The 20,531-nt window shown below is 36.6% G+C and overlaps 1 protein-coding gene across 15 annotated transcripts in view; it reads right to left on the bottom strand.

Annotated features, from left to right (window-relative positions):
* Dlg1 (discs large MAGUK scaffold protein 1) overlaps positions 1-20,531 on the bottom strand; it is a 204,817-nt gene that overhangs the window by 71,795 nt on the left and 112,491 nt on the right. For all 15 annotated transcript variants that reach the window (XM_031363610.1, XM_031363612.1, XM_031363617.1 and 12 more), the window contains 6 exons: positions 17,841-17,894; positions 10,733-10,783; positions 8,532-8,656; positions 6,510-6,679; positions 4,735-4,871; positions 1,632-1,776 (listed from right to left, as the gene is read on the bottom strand). In XM_031363610.1, coding sequence (XP_031219470.1) covers positions 1,632-1,776; positions 4,735-4,871; positions 6,510-6,679; positions 8,532-8,656; positions 10,733-10,783; positions 17,841-17,894 — 682 coding nt within the window. The remainder of the gene's footprint in view (positions 1-1,631; positions 1,777-4,734; positions 4,872-6,509; positions 6,680-8,531; positions 8,657-10,732; positions 10,784-17,840; positions 17,895-20,531) is intronic.

Below are 20,531 nucleotides of genomic sequence, written 5' to 3'. Positions count from 1 at the left end.
AGGAGGCAAAGAAACGAAGTCAGTATGAAGGTCAAGTGAGGCTGAACTAATGGTTGCGAATGACTTAAAGCTTGCTGTAGAAACTGTAGTGACAGTTACTGAGAAGATCTGTGTTACAAGTACTTAGGTTTTCAAGCTGAGGTAGAGGGCAAGAGAGAGAGCAAGAAATCAAGACACCAGATAGCCATGGCTTACATGAGCTAGAGTAGCTTTCCATCACTTCTAAGAATAGCAATGTGAATAAAAGTGACAAGAAAGATAATATAGTATTCAATGAAGAACGCCAGATCTGTACGGAACCTTCGACGATTATAATACAAGGAAGAGGCAGTAAGTTGAATGCAAGGTCTGCCAAGGGTGTAGGAAAGCAAAAACTATGAAAAATAAATATAAGTGCTTAAAAAGCCCACAAAAATAAATTCTTCATGGTATAATTGCAATTGCCTGAGATGAGGAATAGTGATAAAATATAAAGTTGAGCTAGCCAAGGTGAACTACAATTTTCTCATAGTATCCTATTAGTTCATTAACAGACTGGAACCAAGAACAAACAGCTAAACATCCATCACATCTACACAACAGACATCGGTTATTACTTACTACTTTTCAGGATTAGCTCTTCCACTTAAAAAATGCCAGGTCATTATCAAAAAAGAATTAATTTCACAAAAATATTTTTTTTTGTTTTATGTTTTCCTATGTAGTAACCTGGTTATTTGTAATATATATTTGATAAAAATTAGGATATCAACTATCAATTTGTGGAAATGTGGTCCCAAATGTGCACATTGCTGTCCTAAAGAGGCAGTACTCAAAGTGAGACTAATACCTGAACTGATAAGCCATATTCTTTAAATGCAAATAAATATATACAAAGTCCTAATGTAAACTTTCTGCATAAGACCAAGGATATGTAAGAATTTCACGCAGTGACACGTTCTCTTTGTTAAGAAGCAGCATAACATTTCTGTCAATTAGAAAGGCTGAACATCACTAAGAAAATAATTCAATTATGTCAGTCAGTGTTTTTCAAACACTAGTCAATAAACCAACCAGAAGCAACAGACAGAATAAACTACTTCCTTATTTTTTGTGCTCAAGCATATAACACTAACCTGCATTATTTAAAAAAAAAAAAACCTTTAGTAATTGTTATTTACAGAAAAGCTTGAGAATCAAGGTGAAAACTACTTTTATTACAATTATGACTTAACAGATTAAAAAAAATCAGTTTAAAAATTAGTGGTTCTCTTAAAATATTTATGTTTTAAAAAAAGATTTTACTTATGTGTTTATGTGTGTTTGTGCATATGGGCACAGGTCTCAGGAACACAGACGAGTGCAGTGGATCTCTGCAGCTGGAGTTACAGGTTGACTGTGAGCCACCTGAGGGGGTGCTGGGTACAAGATTGGAGCCACTGTAAGAGCAATATGCTCTCCTAATTGCTGAGCCATCTTTTCAGTCAATTCTTTCTTTTCTTTTAAGACAGTCCGTCTCTCTTTCCCCAACACTGGGTTTATGTGTATAGTATTTTTAATCTTCTTTTATCACACTGTCTATTGGTAACATTATAAAGAGCATAGTCATGAAAATAAGACACATGTAAGCAACCTTAAGCTAACACACTTACAATTAGTGATGTCGGGTGGTGCATAGCCATCATTTATATACATACTTGTTGGTTTTGCCACTTTCAAATAAACAAAATCAGATGTATTCTTTAAGGCAGTCACTGCTTCTTCATGAGTAACTTCTTCTAAACATACACTGTTCACCTACAAGGAAATAACAAGAGATAATATTTGAGACACTTTTACATGCTTTCTGGTTTTTAGAAGAAAATAATTACCTTAATGATATGGGACATAAAGAGTGATTCATGGAAAATCAAGATGTGGAAAAAGATACATATCTTTACTGTCTATGATACATGGAAACTGTTTTTACAAATGTTTATGAAATAGACAATTTTGACTGTAGGTTTTTTCCCCAGCCTCAATTTTCTCTCACTAATTAAGACTAAATTAAAACATTTAGGGATGCAGTATTACAGAATTTAATTCTTTTAAAGAGAAACAGTATTAAAATACAAACTAAAAGTAAGCTATTCCTGTCAAGCACGATCCAGTTTGTAGAAATAGGCACGATACTATGACTATTGGTTTGCCATTAAATGTTTTCTTACTATTACATCTGTTACATAAGAGCTGACAAATTACTCTGATTAGATATACAAGGAAAGACGATGATCTCAGAGTTTTAGACTTGAGCAAAAATTATCTGACACTTATCAGTCTTCTTTTGCAGTTTACATTTGGGAGTATGTCCCAACTTAACAGGACACACAAGACAGAGTTCTAAATCACCTTCAAGACTAGAAGCTAGAGAGCATGACAAAAAAGGAGAGAGAGAACTAGTGACAGTGAGACGAAGAAGAACATCAAATTAGAGAGAAAAGTGGTGATGATGGAGGTCTGTCAATTGCCAGGTTAAAGTCAATTAAAATGAGGCCTCAAATTGTCTAATTTCAGCATAGTTGTAAGAACAAAGGCTTTATTAACCCTTTTTTTTTGGAGACAGAATGAAAAGTCTTGTTGCTTTTGAAAAAAATCAACATAGGTTGTTGGTTTCCTGCTAACAATACTAGTTCTGGACAAACAATAAAGCATTGTACATATAAAATTAAAAAATAAAATTGAGGGCTGGAGAGATGGCTAAGTGGATAAAAGACTAGTTACACAACCCCCGACAACTTGAGTTAGATCCCTGGACTCAAAAACAGGAAACCATTCAGAGGTGGTGACATACACTGCAAGCCCAGCATTCCTAAAGATGGCAGGCAGAAACAGGAAGCTCAGTGTGCAGCACAGCAGCAGAAACTCGGAGAGTCCCTGCCTCGGTGGAAGACAAACCTTGGAAGCTGTCCTCAGTACTCCATACAGTAGTAGCACACAGGTACCTGTACTCCCCCCCACACAGAGAGAGAATAAAGAATACATACGGAAGTAAGAAATCTAATGGAAGGCTGTTTATGAGGGCAGATGGGTATTTATGGTGAAACTATCACTTGAAGCTTAGGGAAAGACTGGCAACAATGTTGTAAGAGGCAAGAGCAAAGACAGTCCTGTTCCCCACTGTCAAGTAACTAATGTTGAAAATAAAAGTTTTACAAGTGTCTAGGAAACAATAGGATGGTAGCCTTTATTGCTTAGTAATGTTACTAACAGAATACCTAATGAGCCAATAAAACCAACTTAAGTAGTCAATGAAACCTTTGTACAACGGAGTACACAGCAGTTCTTTGTACCATAACTATTTGTAACATGCTCCAGAAGAGGAAATGACATAATTACTACTATACTACACTATTTTATGTCTTTACAAACGTCTCTAAGCCTTCTTGCTGCTAGGCCTTGATGGTCAGCACAGTCCCCTGGCTACTACTGCTGTCATTCTGTCTCCTACTATTACCAGTTTGCTTAGCCTATTTTGTTTAGGACTGAGCATGGATGATCGAGCCCATACTTATGAAAGTGTTAACATATCTGAAATGTTGTATTGGCTAGTTTTATGTCTAAGCTGGAGTCAACAGAGAGCAGAGAGCCTCAATTGAGAAAATGCTTCCCTAAGCTCCAGCCGTAGGGCACTTTCATAATTAGTGATAAATGGGGGAGGGCTCAGCCCATTGTGGATGGTGACATCTCTGGGCTGGTAGTCCTGGGTTCTATAAGAAAGCAGGCTGAGCAAGCCATGGGAAGGAAGCCAGTAAACAGCACCTCTCTGTGGCTTCTGCATCAGCTCCTGTCTGCTGGTTCCTTTGGTGATAAACAGCAATGTAGAATCATAAGCTGAATTAACCCTTTGGTACCTAACTTGCTTTTTGGTCATGGTGTGTCACTGTAGCAACAGAAACCCTAGGAGACATGTCTAGCTTTCTCTTCCCTTTCTAGGCTTCATAGGACCTTATCTTCACCAGCACCTTACCGTTTCCTCAGGTTTCATTTTCCTAGTGAGTATGAGGACTAAGTAAGGCATTTGTTGATGAACACTGGATAAATGGTGATACAGTCACAAAGCTAAATCTTTTATGAATGGGTTTCTGCTCTAGGAATATGGATCCATCACAGTATCATCATATCTGGTGAAAAAAGTATGAAGAAACTACACACTCCAGCAGCTTCAGAAAAAGTTTCCAAATAATAAGATATTTAGAATTACGTATGTAATCAAACATTTTTATTATTAATTTTGTGTGCATGTGTGTGCACACATGCATGGCTGATGCTCATGAAGGTGGGAAAGTGGCATCAAATTCCAAACCTGGGTCCTATAAGAATGAGCAATAAGTACTCTCAACCACTGAGCCATCTCTCCAGACCCTGCTTAAACAATTTGTGAGAAGAAAAGAGAAAAAATACACACAATTCTTGGTGTTTTTGTTTTGGGAATGAGTAATGGCTTCACTACTTTTCCTTATGTTATAAATAGCACAGATCAAACAAAAGAGGGTCACAAATGGCCACACCGCACTATAACTTAGACTGTGACTTAACAAGTCTGTGCACTATAAGACTTCAACTCTTTAACTAGGAAAGAGAGATGAGAGAGAGGAAAAATCCAGATGAGCATAGGGCTGTTAAAGGCAAAGGTAGTAACACCTTGACAAGGGCTAGAATTCACTCAGCCTTCGCTGGTGACCTCAGAATGACGTTCAGAACACTGCTTGTACTCACTGCTAGCAGCTTGTCTCCGATCTGCAGCTTGCCATCCTTGTGTGCTGCGCCTCCTTCGATGATTTTGGTTACATAGATGCTGTTATCACCAGGAATGTGCTGATTCCCAACACCTCCAGCAATGCTGAACCCAAGACCTGGGTGTAATACACTTGTTTAGATTCTCATCAATAATGTGAATTAAAGCCCAGAGGGAAAAAGAGGGAAAATTAGAAGTGATCATTCCATCACATAGAAAATTATTTATTTAGTTTTCTGCTTTAAAAATCTTCAGTTTAGAGACTGAAGAGGGTCAGTGGTGAAGAGCACCACTGGAGGCTCCTACAGAGGTATTGCTTCCTTGCACCCACATGATGGCTCATAACCATCTGTAACTCCAGTTGCAGGGGCTCTAACACCTTCTTGCCTGGTACTCATGTGGTACACAGACATTTAAGCAAACAAAGCACTCATACACAAAAAATAAATCTAAATTATTTTTAAAACCTTAGATTTTTATATAAATGAAGGCATTTTAATAGTTACAAATACTCCTTTTACTTTGGATTTCTTCAAGTCTTTCTGTAAATGGATTTGAAAATCAACAGAAACTTAAAATTATGCTTTATTTCTACTTCCATTTTAATTATGCTTCGTACTAATACTTTAATATTTCCATAACACTGAAAAGAAATCAAAATTTTGTTTGTATGAGGTAAAACATCAGGCTTTAAAATGTGGATACTTTTCTCCAATAGTCTTGAAGTGACAATTTAAAATAAAATAACAATTTCTACAGTTCTGAAATCCCATCATTTCCAAATTCTCCACATTGTCTTTGTTGGAGGCCTCCTTCCTGTAGGAAGCCAAGTACTAACTAGAATTACTATTTCTATTTATCCCATCAGTGTTTTCAAACTCAGAAACCATCTTCCCAGTCCTCACTACAGAGGTACATGCGCCATGACACACACTATCCTACCCTTTTAAAATCTCTACTATTAGAGTGCTTTGCAGATAATCAAAAGTTGATATAAACATTACATATGATTTCAAGAGAAAGTATTTAATAAGAGTACTTCACACCACCACCGCCACCACCGCCACCGCCACCACCACCCACCACCTTCTTAGCAGAAAAAAAAAGTCCTTACCAAAATGACACTTATAATGGATACAAACAAATGTATTATGAATTAGAGGGCTGGTAAGATGGGTCAGCTGGCAAAGGTGCCTTCTACCAAGCCTGATAACCTAGGTTGACCTTAGGGATCCACATAGAGAGAGAGAACTAACTCATGCAAACTGTCCTGATTTCCATATGCACACCATGGCAGACCACTCCTTCCCCACCAAATAATGTGATTTAAAAATTTTAAATAAGTAGAGATTCTGTTCTCTATTGTTTAAAGTATTAAGGATAGGCTACCAAACTGCAAGAGAGCCTGTCTCAAAAGGTACGATGGGAAGTGGACAGAGGGGGATACCTACCCACGTGCATGCATGAGTGTGCATACCACATGCACACAAACACTACATATACACAACATCAAATAGAACATACTCTTCAATGCACACACACATAACAGTAAAATGTATAACAGTGCACGGGAATTACTATAGGACTGCGTCAACTGCTGCCACTCTGGGAATACAGCCACTGTAAACTGTACTTGAGACAAAGAGCAATGGAAATAACAGGCACATTCTATGAACCAACTCAGAGTCTGTGGAAGATAATAGTATGACAATCTTAGAGTAGAAAAAATGGTTAACACATATTTCTTAATATGTACCTTTAGGACCTTTAATGAGTTTTATTTCCATGATTTTTTCTGATGCTGGCTTCCGTCTTTTCACATATAATCGCACAATAGATCCAGCTTCTTTTAATGCCTCAACTGCTTTGCTGTGGGTTACATCACGAACATCTGCTTCATTTACTCTCAGTATACAGTCATTTACCCTGATAAAAATGTAAAAATATTAAAATATTAAGTACCAATTTTTAATTTTTCTTTTTGATAAAAATTATTTATTTTAGAAAGTATAATGAATAAGCTACATGTTAAATTCCAGTGTATATATTTCTCAAAAGCCAGCAAAAGAGAAAAGTAAAAAAATAAAAATTTAAAAATATTAGTATATTTCTTTTTTTAAAAAGAAAATTATTTATTTTATGTGTATGAGTACACTGTAGCTGTAGAGATGTCTTTGAGCCATCATGTGCTTGCTGGGAATTGAACTCAGAACAACCTCCCCCTAATCCCCTCCCAACCCCCCCCAGCCCGCTCTCTCCGGCATAATACACTGTAGCTGTATTCAGACACACCAGAAGAGGGCGTAAGACCTCATTACAGGTGGCTATGAGCCACCATGTGGTTGCTGGGATCTGAACTCAGGGCCTTCGGAAGAGCTGTCAGTGCTCTTACCCGCTGGGCCATCTCGCCAGCCCAGTATATTTCTTATGTACAGATAAAGATATGTGATTAAAAATAGCAAACATTTAACACTAACCACATGCTAGGTACTTCCTTAGTATTTTAATCCTTTAAACAACTTGTACCAAGTATTTTTTTTTAACCTATTTTAGACATGGAGAAGATGAGACATAATGAATTTTAATACAGTACTCTCAAGGCTATAAATAAGTGACAGAGCTCTGTTTAAGAATAAGAAAAATGAAGCTCAAGAACACTTAAGGTCAGTTAAGCTAGTGAGGTCAGAAGATAGTGTCAAAAGTGAAATTAACTGACTTGACCAAGATGAAAATTTTATTTTTTCAAACCTGAGGTGTAGAACTAAAAATTTACTTCTTGAAAGTTATGTGAACTTAAAGATCAGATCACTTAATTCCAAGTTCTTTTATGTAGATAACATAATTTGACATGGTAAGTTAAAAAAAAAAAACTTTTTTGTTCCTATTCTCAACATTTTCAGCTTAGCTCTGGTCCTGCCTCTGACTGCATGGGACTCCATTAGAAAAAAATGGTGGTCATTTCAAGTTAGCAAAAGGAGAATAAAACACACTTAAGATATTAAAACTTATTAAAACAAGTGTCTAATTAGACTCCGTAAAGATGTCTCACACCCAAAGGAATGACGAGTACTTTCAGTGTGTTCTTCAGTTAAACAAGAACCATAATAATTTTCACATAGGTTGCACAAACAAAAAGACAGTAACATAAGACTAGGAAATAAATGCATGGTCCAATTCCTAATTTTTATGGCAAATTTCACTAATATACTATCTGCCATACCAGTGAGAAGTTCAGTTCAAAATCTAAAGAGCCACATAAAGTACTAAGAACCTTCAAATCAGATGTTGGTATGTTGATTTAATAACTCACAGATTATAAAATCCTAGTTCCGACACGTCATTCTATAATTACATATGAATATAAACCTAGATCAACCAAAGCAACTGGAAACATGCTGGAATTTATGGTCCAAGGAAATACCATCTTTGTAAAAGGCAGTTTCCAAAATAGAATACTATATAAATCCTACGTAAGTTTATGTTCCCCTAAACAGAAAATAAGATAGCTTTATGACTTTATTTGTAAACGCCAAAGACATGACATCTATAAAATTGGTTATAGACATTTAAGCTATCAAAATGCATTATTCACAGTATTATAATACCTAAGATAAAACTGAATTCCTTAAAGACAGAAACAATACAAAGAGCAAAACTATCTGAGAGCTGGTCATTTAAATGTGGCCCGAGGATCTACCTCATTTAGCTGTTATACCATTTCTTCTTTGTGTTAGTCCTTGTCTTTTGTCAACATCACAACATTAAGTTTAAGACATACCGCAATCTTCCATCCTGGGCAGCTGCTCCTCCTGTGATAATCTTGGTGATGAAAATACTTGAGTCATCTCCAATGTGTGGGTTGTCTGTACCTCCTGCAATGCTGAAACCAAGACCCGAATTTCCCTAAGGATAGAGGGGAAAATTACAGAAAGTAAGATCTAAGCATTTAGGCTCTAGGAATTATACTGAGATAGGAACTACATCACAAAAAGGAAATGCACAGGTAAGAGAAAGATTCTTTATCAAATATACATGCTCTTCATAAGGAAAGATGTCTTCACAGGTATTTATTACCGCCAAGTAAGTGATACTGAAGAAAATGTACTGAGTTCTTCAGAAGTCTAGTTTGAAGTTTTTCCCTTACAAGTACGTATAATACTCTACCTGAAGAGGTGACACTTTTACAAATTTCTTTTAAAACCTACCTCATTCATGTTTGATAGGGCAAACCTCTCCCAAGAGACAAAAAGCATGTGATCTTTTACTTATTTACTTACTTAATTAATTAGTATGTTAGAGAAACTGTAGCTCAGAGTATCTCAACCATGATGTAATTCTGGGCTTGGTCTCCTGAGTCTGGGAAACAGATGCCATTATGCCATATACCGGACTACCTTATGATATTTTTTAGATCTAAAGCCCAATCTGACAATTTATTTTCTGATGGCAAGTGAACTTTGACAACTGCCACCTTACTTTTATGCTTATTTTACAAACAGGGAAACTGAACTTCTAATATTTGCACACAAAAAAAGGTGTGCTATTAAAATTTACTGCTATTAAAATTCTATAAAGAGAACTATTACTTTGACCTAATAAACATTCCTAAGAAAAGATACTTAGGAATGTTTATTTTCTGCATGTAGTTTCCCAACAATTCAAATAAGTGGGTGTATAACTACTCATATTTAGTAACTTAAAAAGCCAATTTCCCATTATTTGTCCCTAAATCCCAATAATTAATTTTTTCATATTAAATTAGTAAGTAGGATTTCAACATGACTAAAAGATTGTGGAAAGCTGCCAAGATATTTAAGTAATCAAGTTTTCCAAGCAGTGAAAAATATACAGTCCAAAAACTAAACATAAGACACTTAAAAGGGAATGAGTCAAACAGAGATGTCATAAAATGCCATGAAAACATAAGCTAGATCGGCACTGAGCTTCTTGAGCGTCACCGAGGAACCTGCCTAACCTGAGCGGGTGGTCTGAAGTGAAGTAGACTGTGAAGATGGCTGTATGTAGGAAAGACCCTTTTAGTCCTACTTATTTTCCTGGGCATCCATTCTGGCTTCAAACACAACAAAATACAATTATCTAAGATTTTAGTTTTTAAAATGTAGATATTCTGCTACTCAGCAAAGTTGCTTTTGTAGAACATTTAATTCCCTGGAAGTGTTTGAAAGACCAGGGCAGTGCTTCTAAAATAAAACACACACACACACACACACACACACACACACACACACACACACACACACACACACCACACACACACACACACAAGTATAGAGGAAAGTGAAAGCGTGTGTGTGTGTGCGCGCACGTGCATGTGTGTGTGTGAGTGTGTGTGTGTGTGTGTGTGTGTGTGTGTATGTGTTTGTATGTGAATCTGAGACAGTCTTATGGAGCTCAGGCTGCCTTGCATTCACCACTGAACTCTGATCCTCCTGCCACCACCTCCTAAGTGTTGGGAATGCAAGTCTGCCACCACCCAGATAGCATGCTACTTTCTCAGAAAAATTAGTTTAATATAACAAATAGTTTAGAGTACCCTAAAGAAATAACCATATGGAGTGTTTTCGTGGATGGTACCCTGGAGGGAAAAACAACAACAACAACAACAAAGAAATCACCTTAAAAACTAAGGAATAAGAAATATAGACTTCAGTTATACACTGGTCCATTAGTTTAAACAAATACACTGCAACAAAGGCTAATAAATGTTAATAATAGAAAAGGCTGAGTCCAAAGTAACTAGAATTCTCTGTATTACCCTTATGCTTTTTCTATAAATCTACAAAAATTTAAAAGATATTGAAGAAAAAAATTCTAAAAATACTATGGCTAATTTTATGACCCGTGAACTTAAAAAAGAAAATTTCATTTTTCTGGTTTTGAAAGACATTTCGCCTTTGGATTCTATGATTGAACAAATATTTAAAAGCTCAGACAATAGATTAAGATAGTAGTTTTTACCCTTTCAAGTGAGATCTCCTCATATTCATAATCTGCATCAGTGCCATTAACCTACAGAGGAAAAAAAAGTAGCTTAGAAATCCAGAATGAGAATTCTGAAATGTCAAGATGATTCTAAATGATTTATTAATGAAAACCTGTTAACCATGATGGTGATTAAAAAGCACCACTCTATTTTAATGACTTTAGACAAGACTTATAAAGAATGGAAGAGTGTAAATGTGACTATGCTAAAGTATTACTACCACGACTTTCAAATATAAGAAGAGTGCATTTAGTTTTTACTATTTTTGAATGTTGATTTTTAATGATTTCTTTGTATAGCTGTCTTGCTGCATATATGTCTATTCACTACACGCATCCAACTGTCCAAGGAGGCTGGAAGAGAGAGTGCATTGGATCTCAGTGATTGTATGCTGCCAGCTGGGTACTAAGAACTGAACCTAGATCTTACGTAAGAGTAGGCAGCTCTTGACTGCTAACCAATGCCTTACAGCCCCATCTTTCTTGTTTTGATCCACATAGCCAATCAGCTGTTAGCTCTTCCTAAGTTAAATATTTTAACTTTTGAAAAACTATCACTTCTTCATTCTCATTGTTACTACTTTGATTCAGTCCTTGTGTAAATGTCTTCTGGAACAATGCAAATGAATACCATCTAACCAACCAAACCCAGATTAATGTTATCCATTGCCTCAAATATTTTACATTTTAATCAGACTAATCTTTTAAAACTCTAGGCTGTTAACACACTTCTTTCAAAATTTTCAAATTTTAAAAATTTTCAAAATTTTAAATCCTTGTTTAAAACTAAAATTTGTGGCTTTACAACCAAGGTTCTGTATGAATTATAACCCCCATCTACCACTTGCTCCCATCTAAGACACATCAAACAGGTTCAGTTTATTCTCTAATCTCTTTAGAGGCATTCCCATACTGAGTGTCCTTGAAATCAGATCAATCTAAGTTTAAACCATTGGATTACAATTTCTAGTAATAGAGGGCTAGGCAATATACTCAATGTAGGTCAAAAGAGAACGTGAGTTTTATTTCTGAAAATGACTCCTATTTTCCTTACTCTTGCAGCATCACTAAATCTAACAGCAAGGAGTGATGAGTCTATTTCCCTTCTGCTAGTATCCAGGTAAGTCTTGAGTCTTATGTACTTGTAGTTCTTGGCTTTGCCTTACAACTTAGCATTCCTTACAGCTTATCAGATACAATTTGAGGAAACTCGAAAGTGCTGATGACCAGACCCAAATGAAGGAAAACCAAGGTACTAACGTAGGTCTTAGCCTCATTCTTAACCAAGTAGCCAGCACCACTTGCCATTCAAGCTCATGAGACAAATTTAGACTTTCTACTTTTTACCAGTAATCCACTCAAACTCTTGTCATCTAATATTAACCCGTTATTAGCCTGTGAGATTTATGAGAAATAATGAATTACTGTTTTTAAAAAAATGATACCAGTGGAGTGGGAGAGATAGGTCAGAGCTTAAGAGCACTGATTGCTCTTATAGAGGTCTTGAGTTCAATTCCCAGCAACCACATGGTGGCTCACAACCATCTGTAATGGGATCAGATGTTCTCTTCTGGTGTGTCTGAAGAGAGTCACAGTGTACTGATACATAAAATAAATACATAAGTCTTAAAAAAAATACTAACTTTTAGTGTGGTTTATTATACAATGACAGATAACAAAACAAAACAACAACAAAGACCCCCCCCAAGTTACCACCCCCACCACTACCACCACCCCCGCCCAAAACTTAAGCTTTTTGTTCTCTTCATTATATGTAAGTTTACTCCAGGTCTGTCCAGAAAGCTGCTCTTGTTTTTTTGAGGGCAATTAAAATCCTTATCTACTTAAGAGACATGAGGAGAAAGCCTACAATTCCCCTCCCACAATGACATGTAGAATTTCCATGGACCTATTCATATTCTCCAGACTCATTTATATATTTAACATAGACCACTCACAGATGAAAGGGGGGGAAGGAAAAAGAGGGAGAGAAGAGTGAAGAAATGGAGAAAACTGCTTGCCCATACTGTGAAGGGCTGAATTTAGAAATAAAAGATTCATCTATAGTTAGGATGTTCAACAGCTACTGATTGTGGAGAGCGGTAGAGCTGGAGAGGCATTCGCCATGACAAGATGGCGCCTACTTCCGCTGTCGACTTCTGGTAAACAACTGTTTGCGCATGTGCGTAGAGAACTGTTTGCGCATGTGCGTAGAGTGAAAAGACGCCAAGTCATGGCCCATCCCGGGGCGTCACGTGGGGTGATGAGCAAACAGCCAATCATGGGCGGACACGCCGCGCTGTGGTGTATATAAGCAGTGCCGATTATTGGCTCGACCCTTTTTTCCCTCTTCATGATGCAATAAATGCTTGCTGCAGAAGGATCCTAGTGTCCGCGTGTCTTCTTGCTGGCGAGACGACTGCGCAGGCAACAACTGATCACATGTTTATATTCAAACTTAAATTGAATAAAACTTAGTGTTATTGTGGTAGGTCCATTTGTTGCTATGACTTTGCTGTTTTCCCTTAACTAACCACAGTGAATGGTGTATTTTAGGTGGCACTGAACTCAGATGCTGTCGTCTTCTGTAAACTCTGTATGTTTCCTCCTTAGATGATTGCTGCTAAGCATTTCAAACTTTTATATTATAATGTATGGATTCATACTTTCAAGTAGTTACTGTTTACATCCTAGAATAATATTTATTATTGATAAATTAAAAAATTATATACTTTTTGATACTGGTACATATAAGGCCATAAAGAAACTTAGCACATATACTCAATTCTTCACTGACAAAGACTTAAATTCGCTAATTAGAAAAGCACTAATACAATCAAACAAGACAAAGCTTATTATGTTAAAACTATGACTTGGCCAAAGGAAGATAACAAAGATGCTAAATTTATTAATATGCTACAGCTCAAGTTCAATTTAGTAATATCTTTCCCATAGAGTGATATATTGACATTCAAGATTTTATGCATCAACATTCATAATTCATGGTTCATATTGCATAATCTGAGTAACTAAACCTCAAAGCCTACATTACAAGCCAAAAATCTAAAATTAAAATGTAAAGAAAAGCAAAAGTTCTTCCTAATGAAAAATTAATGTAACTAAGTAAAAACGCTAAAGAGTTTGCTTGAAATTTTCTCTAAATAGTGACTCTAAGTTTGTAGCTGGTCTTTGCTACTTTGTGGGTTCTTCTTTTTCTTGTCCTTTATCCCTGGTTTTACTTCCTATCACTTGATAGGAGAGAGAAAAGGATAGGAGGGAGAAAGAGATGGAGGGAGGGAGTTCCTTGAATTTAATTTCTTTCCTTACGTTTCTTCCTTGAGCATGAGGACTAACAAACTCAATCCAAGTAGACCCTGCATCTCAGGGCCCTAGCATTTATACACAAACCTCCGAAAAGTTCCCAGAATCCCACGTCACACAATCACAGAAACTTTCTATAGCTAGCAAATCACCTAGACCATGAAGCAAATCATAGCTGCTGCAAAGCAGCCCCATATGCCTATACCTAGAAGTTAAACAAAAAGCATAAAATATTTGTTTATTGGTTGTCCCCACCCCCACCCCTGGACAGGGTTTCTCTGTGTAGCCTTGGCTGTCCTGGAACTCACTCTGTAGACCAGGCTGGCCTCAAACTCAGAAATCTGCCTGACTCTGCCTCCCAAGTGCTGGGATTAAAGGTGTGTGCCACCACTGCCTGGCCTTGCTTTTTATTTTTTTAAACCAAAAGTTCATTTTAAATATTTGTAACTATCAACTATACGATATATAGAAAAACTGAAGACTATCATGTAAGTAAATTTATTAAATCTCAATTGTATGAATTTTTTTCTAACATTTAGCATTTAGGATTTGTTCGGAGAGAAAATTATGACTGAAAAGATGAGGGCAATTTCAACAAATTCACCTTTTTACCTCTTTAATGGAACCTGTAGAAATCTATGTTGTTTTTTTTTTTTGTCCTTACTTTTGCCTTACATTAGTATTTTTACTATTTTATCTTTTAAAATGTACATTTATTGTTTGTGTGTGTATATATTATGGAGGTCAGAGGACAACTTGTGGGGAGCTGGTTCTCTCCTACCATGCAGTACTGGGGAATCAAACTCAGGCCTTTATGCTTGGACACATGGACCTTTACCCACAAGTCATCTCACCAACATAATTTTTCCTTTTAAAGGACAGAAAATGGATGGAGAAATAATGAAGTTCAGTGCCAGTGAAGTTGTGTCAGTCTGTACTTAAAATTGAATTTAATACACTATATTGGAAAACTAAAAGTTTACCTACAAGAAAGCATAAATAAGGATGTGTGGTTTTAGTACTTTTACTACATATAGTAATGTAAGCTCAAATTAGGGAGGTAAGTCAAGAAATAACAAATATCCATATCTGCAGATATCTGGATTGTAGAAAATCCAAAAAAAATCTACACAATATTGGAACTAATAATGAGTTCAGCAAAGCTACAGGATAAAATATCACTATCTAAGATATTTTTATTCACCACCAAAAGGACATATACAGCTTATATACTAAAAATTATAAAATATCATTAAAAGAAGTCAAAGAAATAAACATTTTTATAATTGATTGGTTTTTTTAAATGAGAGGTAAAACCATTCAATAAGCAAGAACAGTATTCAGCAAATGATATTCAAATGGAGAGAAGGAAGGTTCTTTTCCCTATCCACACCCTACAAAAATGAAACTAAACTAGATTAACACCTAAATTTAAGAACTAATCCTTCAAAAATAGTAGAAAACAAATGCAAATCCTTGTGATTCTGGATTAGGCATTTTCCAATTTCTAAAACTAACAACAACAAAAAGAGCAATGTGATTTGGACCTTGGTGTTTCAAAGGAGATTATTAAGAAATTAAAATAGGGCTAGAGAGATGGCTCAGCGGTTAAGAACATTTACTGCTCTTCAAGAGGCCCTGAGTTCAATTCTTAGCAACCACATGGTGGCTTACAACCATCTGTAATGGGACCTAATGTCCTTTTCTGGTGTGTCTGAAGACAGCTTCAATGTACTCATCATATATATAAAATAAAGAAATAAAGTCTTTAAAAAAGATATTAAAAATATACCATATTTTAGGTTAGGCATGGCCCCCGGTTGAGGGATGGGGCCACCCACTCATCTCCAAAAATTTAACCCAGAGTTGCTTCTGTCTAGAGGAAATACGGGGACAAAGAGTGGAGCAGAGACTGAAGGAAAGGCCACCGAGAGACTACTCCACCTGGGGATCCATCCGATATGCAGACACTAAACCCAGACACTACTGCTGATGCCAAGAAGTGCTTGCTGACAGGAGCCTGATACAGACAGATATCTCCTGAGAGACTCTGCCAGAGCCTGACCAATACACATGCGGATGCTTGCAGCCATTGGACTGAGCACAGGACCCCAATGGAGGAGTTAGGGGAAGGACTGAAGGAGTTTGTAACCTCACAGGAAGAATAACAGTATCAACCAACTAGACACCCCAGAGTTCCCAGGGACTAAACCACCAACAAAGGGTACACATGGAGAGACCCATGGCTCCAGCTGCATATGTAGTAGAAGATGGCCTTGTCTAGCATCAATGGGAGGGGAGGCTCTGGGTCCTGTGAAGGCTCTATGCCCCAGTGTAGAGGAATATGTGAATGGGTGGGTGGGGAACACCCTCATATAAGCAGGGGGAGAGGAATGGGACAGTAGGTTTGGGGAGAGGAAACTGGAAAAGAAGATTAAATTTGAGATGTAAATAAATAAAAAAAGAAATTAAAATATAATCAAAACAATGGGAAAAATTTGTAAGCCCTATACTCATAGAGGACTTGTCTACAGAGCACTTCAAAAGGTATTAACAACTTAACTAAAAGTGGGCAAAGGATCTACATAAAAATCTCTTCTATGTTTACTCTCATCAGCTATTAAGGGAAGGTAAACCAAAGCCTCTGTAAGGTATGATATCTATAATTAAGAATACTGTAACAACAAACTTGATAAGGAATAAGATTAGTGGTGGTGTGAAGAACTAGTGGGAAGTAGAAAATAGTATAGTTTCATTAAAAACTAATTTGTCAGTTCCTTGAAATGTAAATATATTTATCATATGGCCAAGCAACTCCACTCTTAGAATGAAATAATCACAACAGTTTTATCTTTAACAGCCAAAATGAACACAAACCAAATGCTTCTTCTGATGAGCAGCTACACACTGTAGTATGTCTGTGTTTAATAGAATATTATTTAGCAGTTAAAAGAATAAACTAGTAGGGTGGCACATGCTCACTAGAGTGTTAGGTTAACATGCTCAAGGGCCTGGGTTTAATTTCCAGCACTGGGGGTGGGCTGAGAAATGGAGGCCCAGAACAAAAATAACAAAAGCACAAAATTGATGCTTATTATAACAAGGATAAACTTTGGAAGCACAAACATTATATAAGTAACTACACAAAATTATTATGAGTTGTGCTTGAGAGATGGCTCTCAGCAGCTAAGAAGCTGCTCTTCTTGAAGACTGAGTTCAATTCCCAGCACCCTCATAGCAGGTGGCAACTACCTGTAACTCCAGTTTCAGGTGGGATCTTACATCCTCTCTTCAGGCATTATACACACATGGTGCACAGACCTGTATCCAGTCACTATACACATGAAATAAAAATAAAACCTATCTTCTAAATTATTAAGTATGCAAAAGCATTTAGTGAAAGTTATCCATAAACTCAAAATTAAAACAATTTATTGTTTCATCTACAATAGCAACCCAACCAAAACAAGATAGTATGATTTCATTTACTACCAATTATGGATATATTATATACTGCTAGGAACAAAAACTTTTTGAGGCTAGGTTTCATGTAGCCCAGGCTTGCTCAAACTCATCATGTAGCCCAGGCTAATCATTCTGCCCATTTCCATGGCCAGAATTACGAGTGTATACTATCACGGTGAGGTAGAAATTCTCTAGTAAAATTTATTATAGAAAACAATGCTGTGGTCTTTGGGATTACATCAAATTGAACAACAAAAGGGGCAGAGTTAATTAAATCTGCTGGTGAAATAGAACTTACATAAGTTGGTGTCTCTAAGCTGTCTGTGTTGACCAGCACTGGAGGAGGATTTGCCTGTGAAGAAAGAATTGTAAAGTGTTAGTATAGCAAGGAAACTAAGAAGCTACATTATCATGTTCTAAATATTAATAGCTTAACAAAGACTTGCTGTTAATTTTTCATTTTGTTTTTATAAGACAGAATATTGTTCTGTAGCCCAGTCTGGGCTTGAATTTGTGATCCTTTTGACACAGCCTCCCAGGGACTGCATTTCATTGGCTTGCCATTTCTAAAGTTATGCTTTTAGTGAGCTTTCTATATATTAAACAACCCATTCAGGTGAGACACATTAATCAAGAGAGCCAAACAAGGAGTAATACGGTATAAATAGTGGTAACTAGGTTTGCTTCTGAGAACTTTTCATATAAGTGTAAGTACATATTTACATGTGTGATACACGTGTTAACACATGCATGTGGAGGTCTGAAGTTAATGTCCGGAGTGATCCTCAACTACTCATCCAGGGCATTCTTTGAAGTAGTCTCTCTCATTAAAACCCAGGCTCACTGATGTGGCTTGACTAGCTACCTAGCTCGCTCAAGGGATCCTTCCCTCTCCCTTTCTGCCTCTTAAATCCAGAAGGCTAGAATCCCTGGTAGGATGCCATGCCATCATGATTTTGATAGGCTCTAGTGATCTGAACTTTGGTGCCCACTCTTGCATGGCAAGTGCTTTAACCACAGAGTCTCTCCAGCCCCTGATTCTAGTTCTACTGAAACAGATACAAATATAATTTTTTAAAAAAGTCCACCAAAGCTACCATTCTTCAGTGAAACAAAATTACTTTGCTGTATAGAAACTCAGGTATTTTATTTCAAAGGATCCTATAAAGTTTCCAATCATTTTATCAACCCAGAAAAAAAATTCCACCAACAATGAATTGTTTGAATTTTGGAGAAAAACAAAAATTTGGGGCTGAAGAGATGGCACTGACTACCTTTCCAGAGGTCCTGAGTTCGATTCCCAGCAACCACATGGGATCACAACCATCAGTAGTGGGATCTGATACCCTCTTCTGGTGTGTCTGAAGACAGCTACAGTATACTCAGATACATAAAATAAATCTTAAAAAAGCAAAAAAAGAATCTCCACAAAACAAACATAAAACTATCTGCCACACAGAGAAATCAGTCACAAATTTGAAGAAAATTGGAATATTTTTCCATGTAAAGACCCTATATTATTTTGGGCTAAGATTCCTGCTCATTGCTGTTATTTTAGACCATTCACATAATAGTAACTTGTTATAGTACACAAAACAAGTAAAACAATGAGCATCTACATAAGTCTGAAATAAAAAAAACAAACAAACCAACCTGGTTTCCTGTTAAAGTTCATTTTTTACATGGCTGATAATAAGGAATAAAATTAACTATCAAATGAAAACAAATCAGAAATGATAAATTCTTCTCAACATTTTTTTGTAAGAGTGCTAGATGAAACATTTTAACTGAATATGAAAGATGAGTATCCTTTAAATAAATTTTCAAAGAGAGATACTTAGATGCTAATACTAATCCTCTAAAGAATTACACAGCAATCAGGAGGTAGAGGCAGGCGGATCTTTGAGTTTGGATATCTAAGCTTAAGGTCAGCCTGGTCTACAGAGCAAGTTCTAGGATAACCAGGGCTAAACAGAGAAACCTTGTCTGGAAAAAAAAACAAAAAGAACCAATTACATAGCACAGTTGTATGACAATACATTGCAACACCAAACTGTTTTCTTCCAAATATGTAAACTGCTTTTTGTTGTTCTGAGGCAGTCTCACTGCCCAGGAAGATTGGAAATTCTTTTAAGTAGTCCAGGCTGGCCGCAAGCTCATGGCAATGCTCCTTCCTACCCCAACAGCCTTCCAAGTACTAGAATTGTAAGAACAAACCACCAAGGTCAACTTTCTGTAGGTTACTTTAAAAAGCTATAGTATTTGAGCTGGTGGGGAGGCACCTGCTGGCAATGCCCACGCAGCTGAGGTGGAGAATCTCAAGTTCAAGAATAGCCTGAGCTGCACACAAAATTCAAATGATACACTATTGTCAGCCAACAACTTAACTGAATGATCATAAGATAAACAGGCATAACACAGTTTCAGTTTGGCTACATGGATAAAAGGAGCAGTTTAAATAAATTAGTGGTATTTTGTTATCCACAAAGAAAACATGCACTTCATGTTCAACCCTATATATGTAGACTATCTTTGATGATTCAGTGATATCAAACATAATGAAGATTCTACCTGTAAACTACTACTAAGCAAAACTTGGAATCTGAGACTTTACAGACAGTAAAATGGTTCATTTCTCTGTGGCATAAAGAGATTATTCGGACTGATAATTTTTACCTTACTCATGATACACCTTCACTGTATTATGCCTAGGCAAGTTTAGAGAAGGAAGAATAGGCTACTTTAAGTTACAAAAGAAATCATATTCTTCAACCACTATGGAAAGAAAGCCATTTGGTTCCTTCTGCTTACCTGTATCAAGCACATAATAGGTAGTAGATATTTATGGAAATTTAGTTTCCCTAAGTTATTAATATATTAACTTTAATTATTACCATGTTAGCTGCTTGTTAAGAATTCATCATCGCCGGGCGGTGGTGGCGCACGCCTTTAATCCTAGCACTTGGGAGGCAGAGGCAGGCGGATTTCC

Source organism: Mastomys coucha, unplaced genomic scaffold (assembly GCF_008632895.1).
Source record: "Mastomys coucha isolate ucsf_1 unplaced genomic scaffold, UCSF_Mcou_1 pScaffold12, whole genome shotgun sequence".
NCBI lineage: Eukaryota > Metazoa > Chordata > Mammalia > Rodentia > Muridae > Mastomys > Mastomys coucha.
This window is presented reverse-complemented; position numbering and strand designations above follow the sequence as displayed.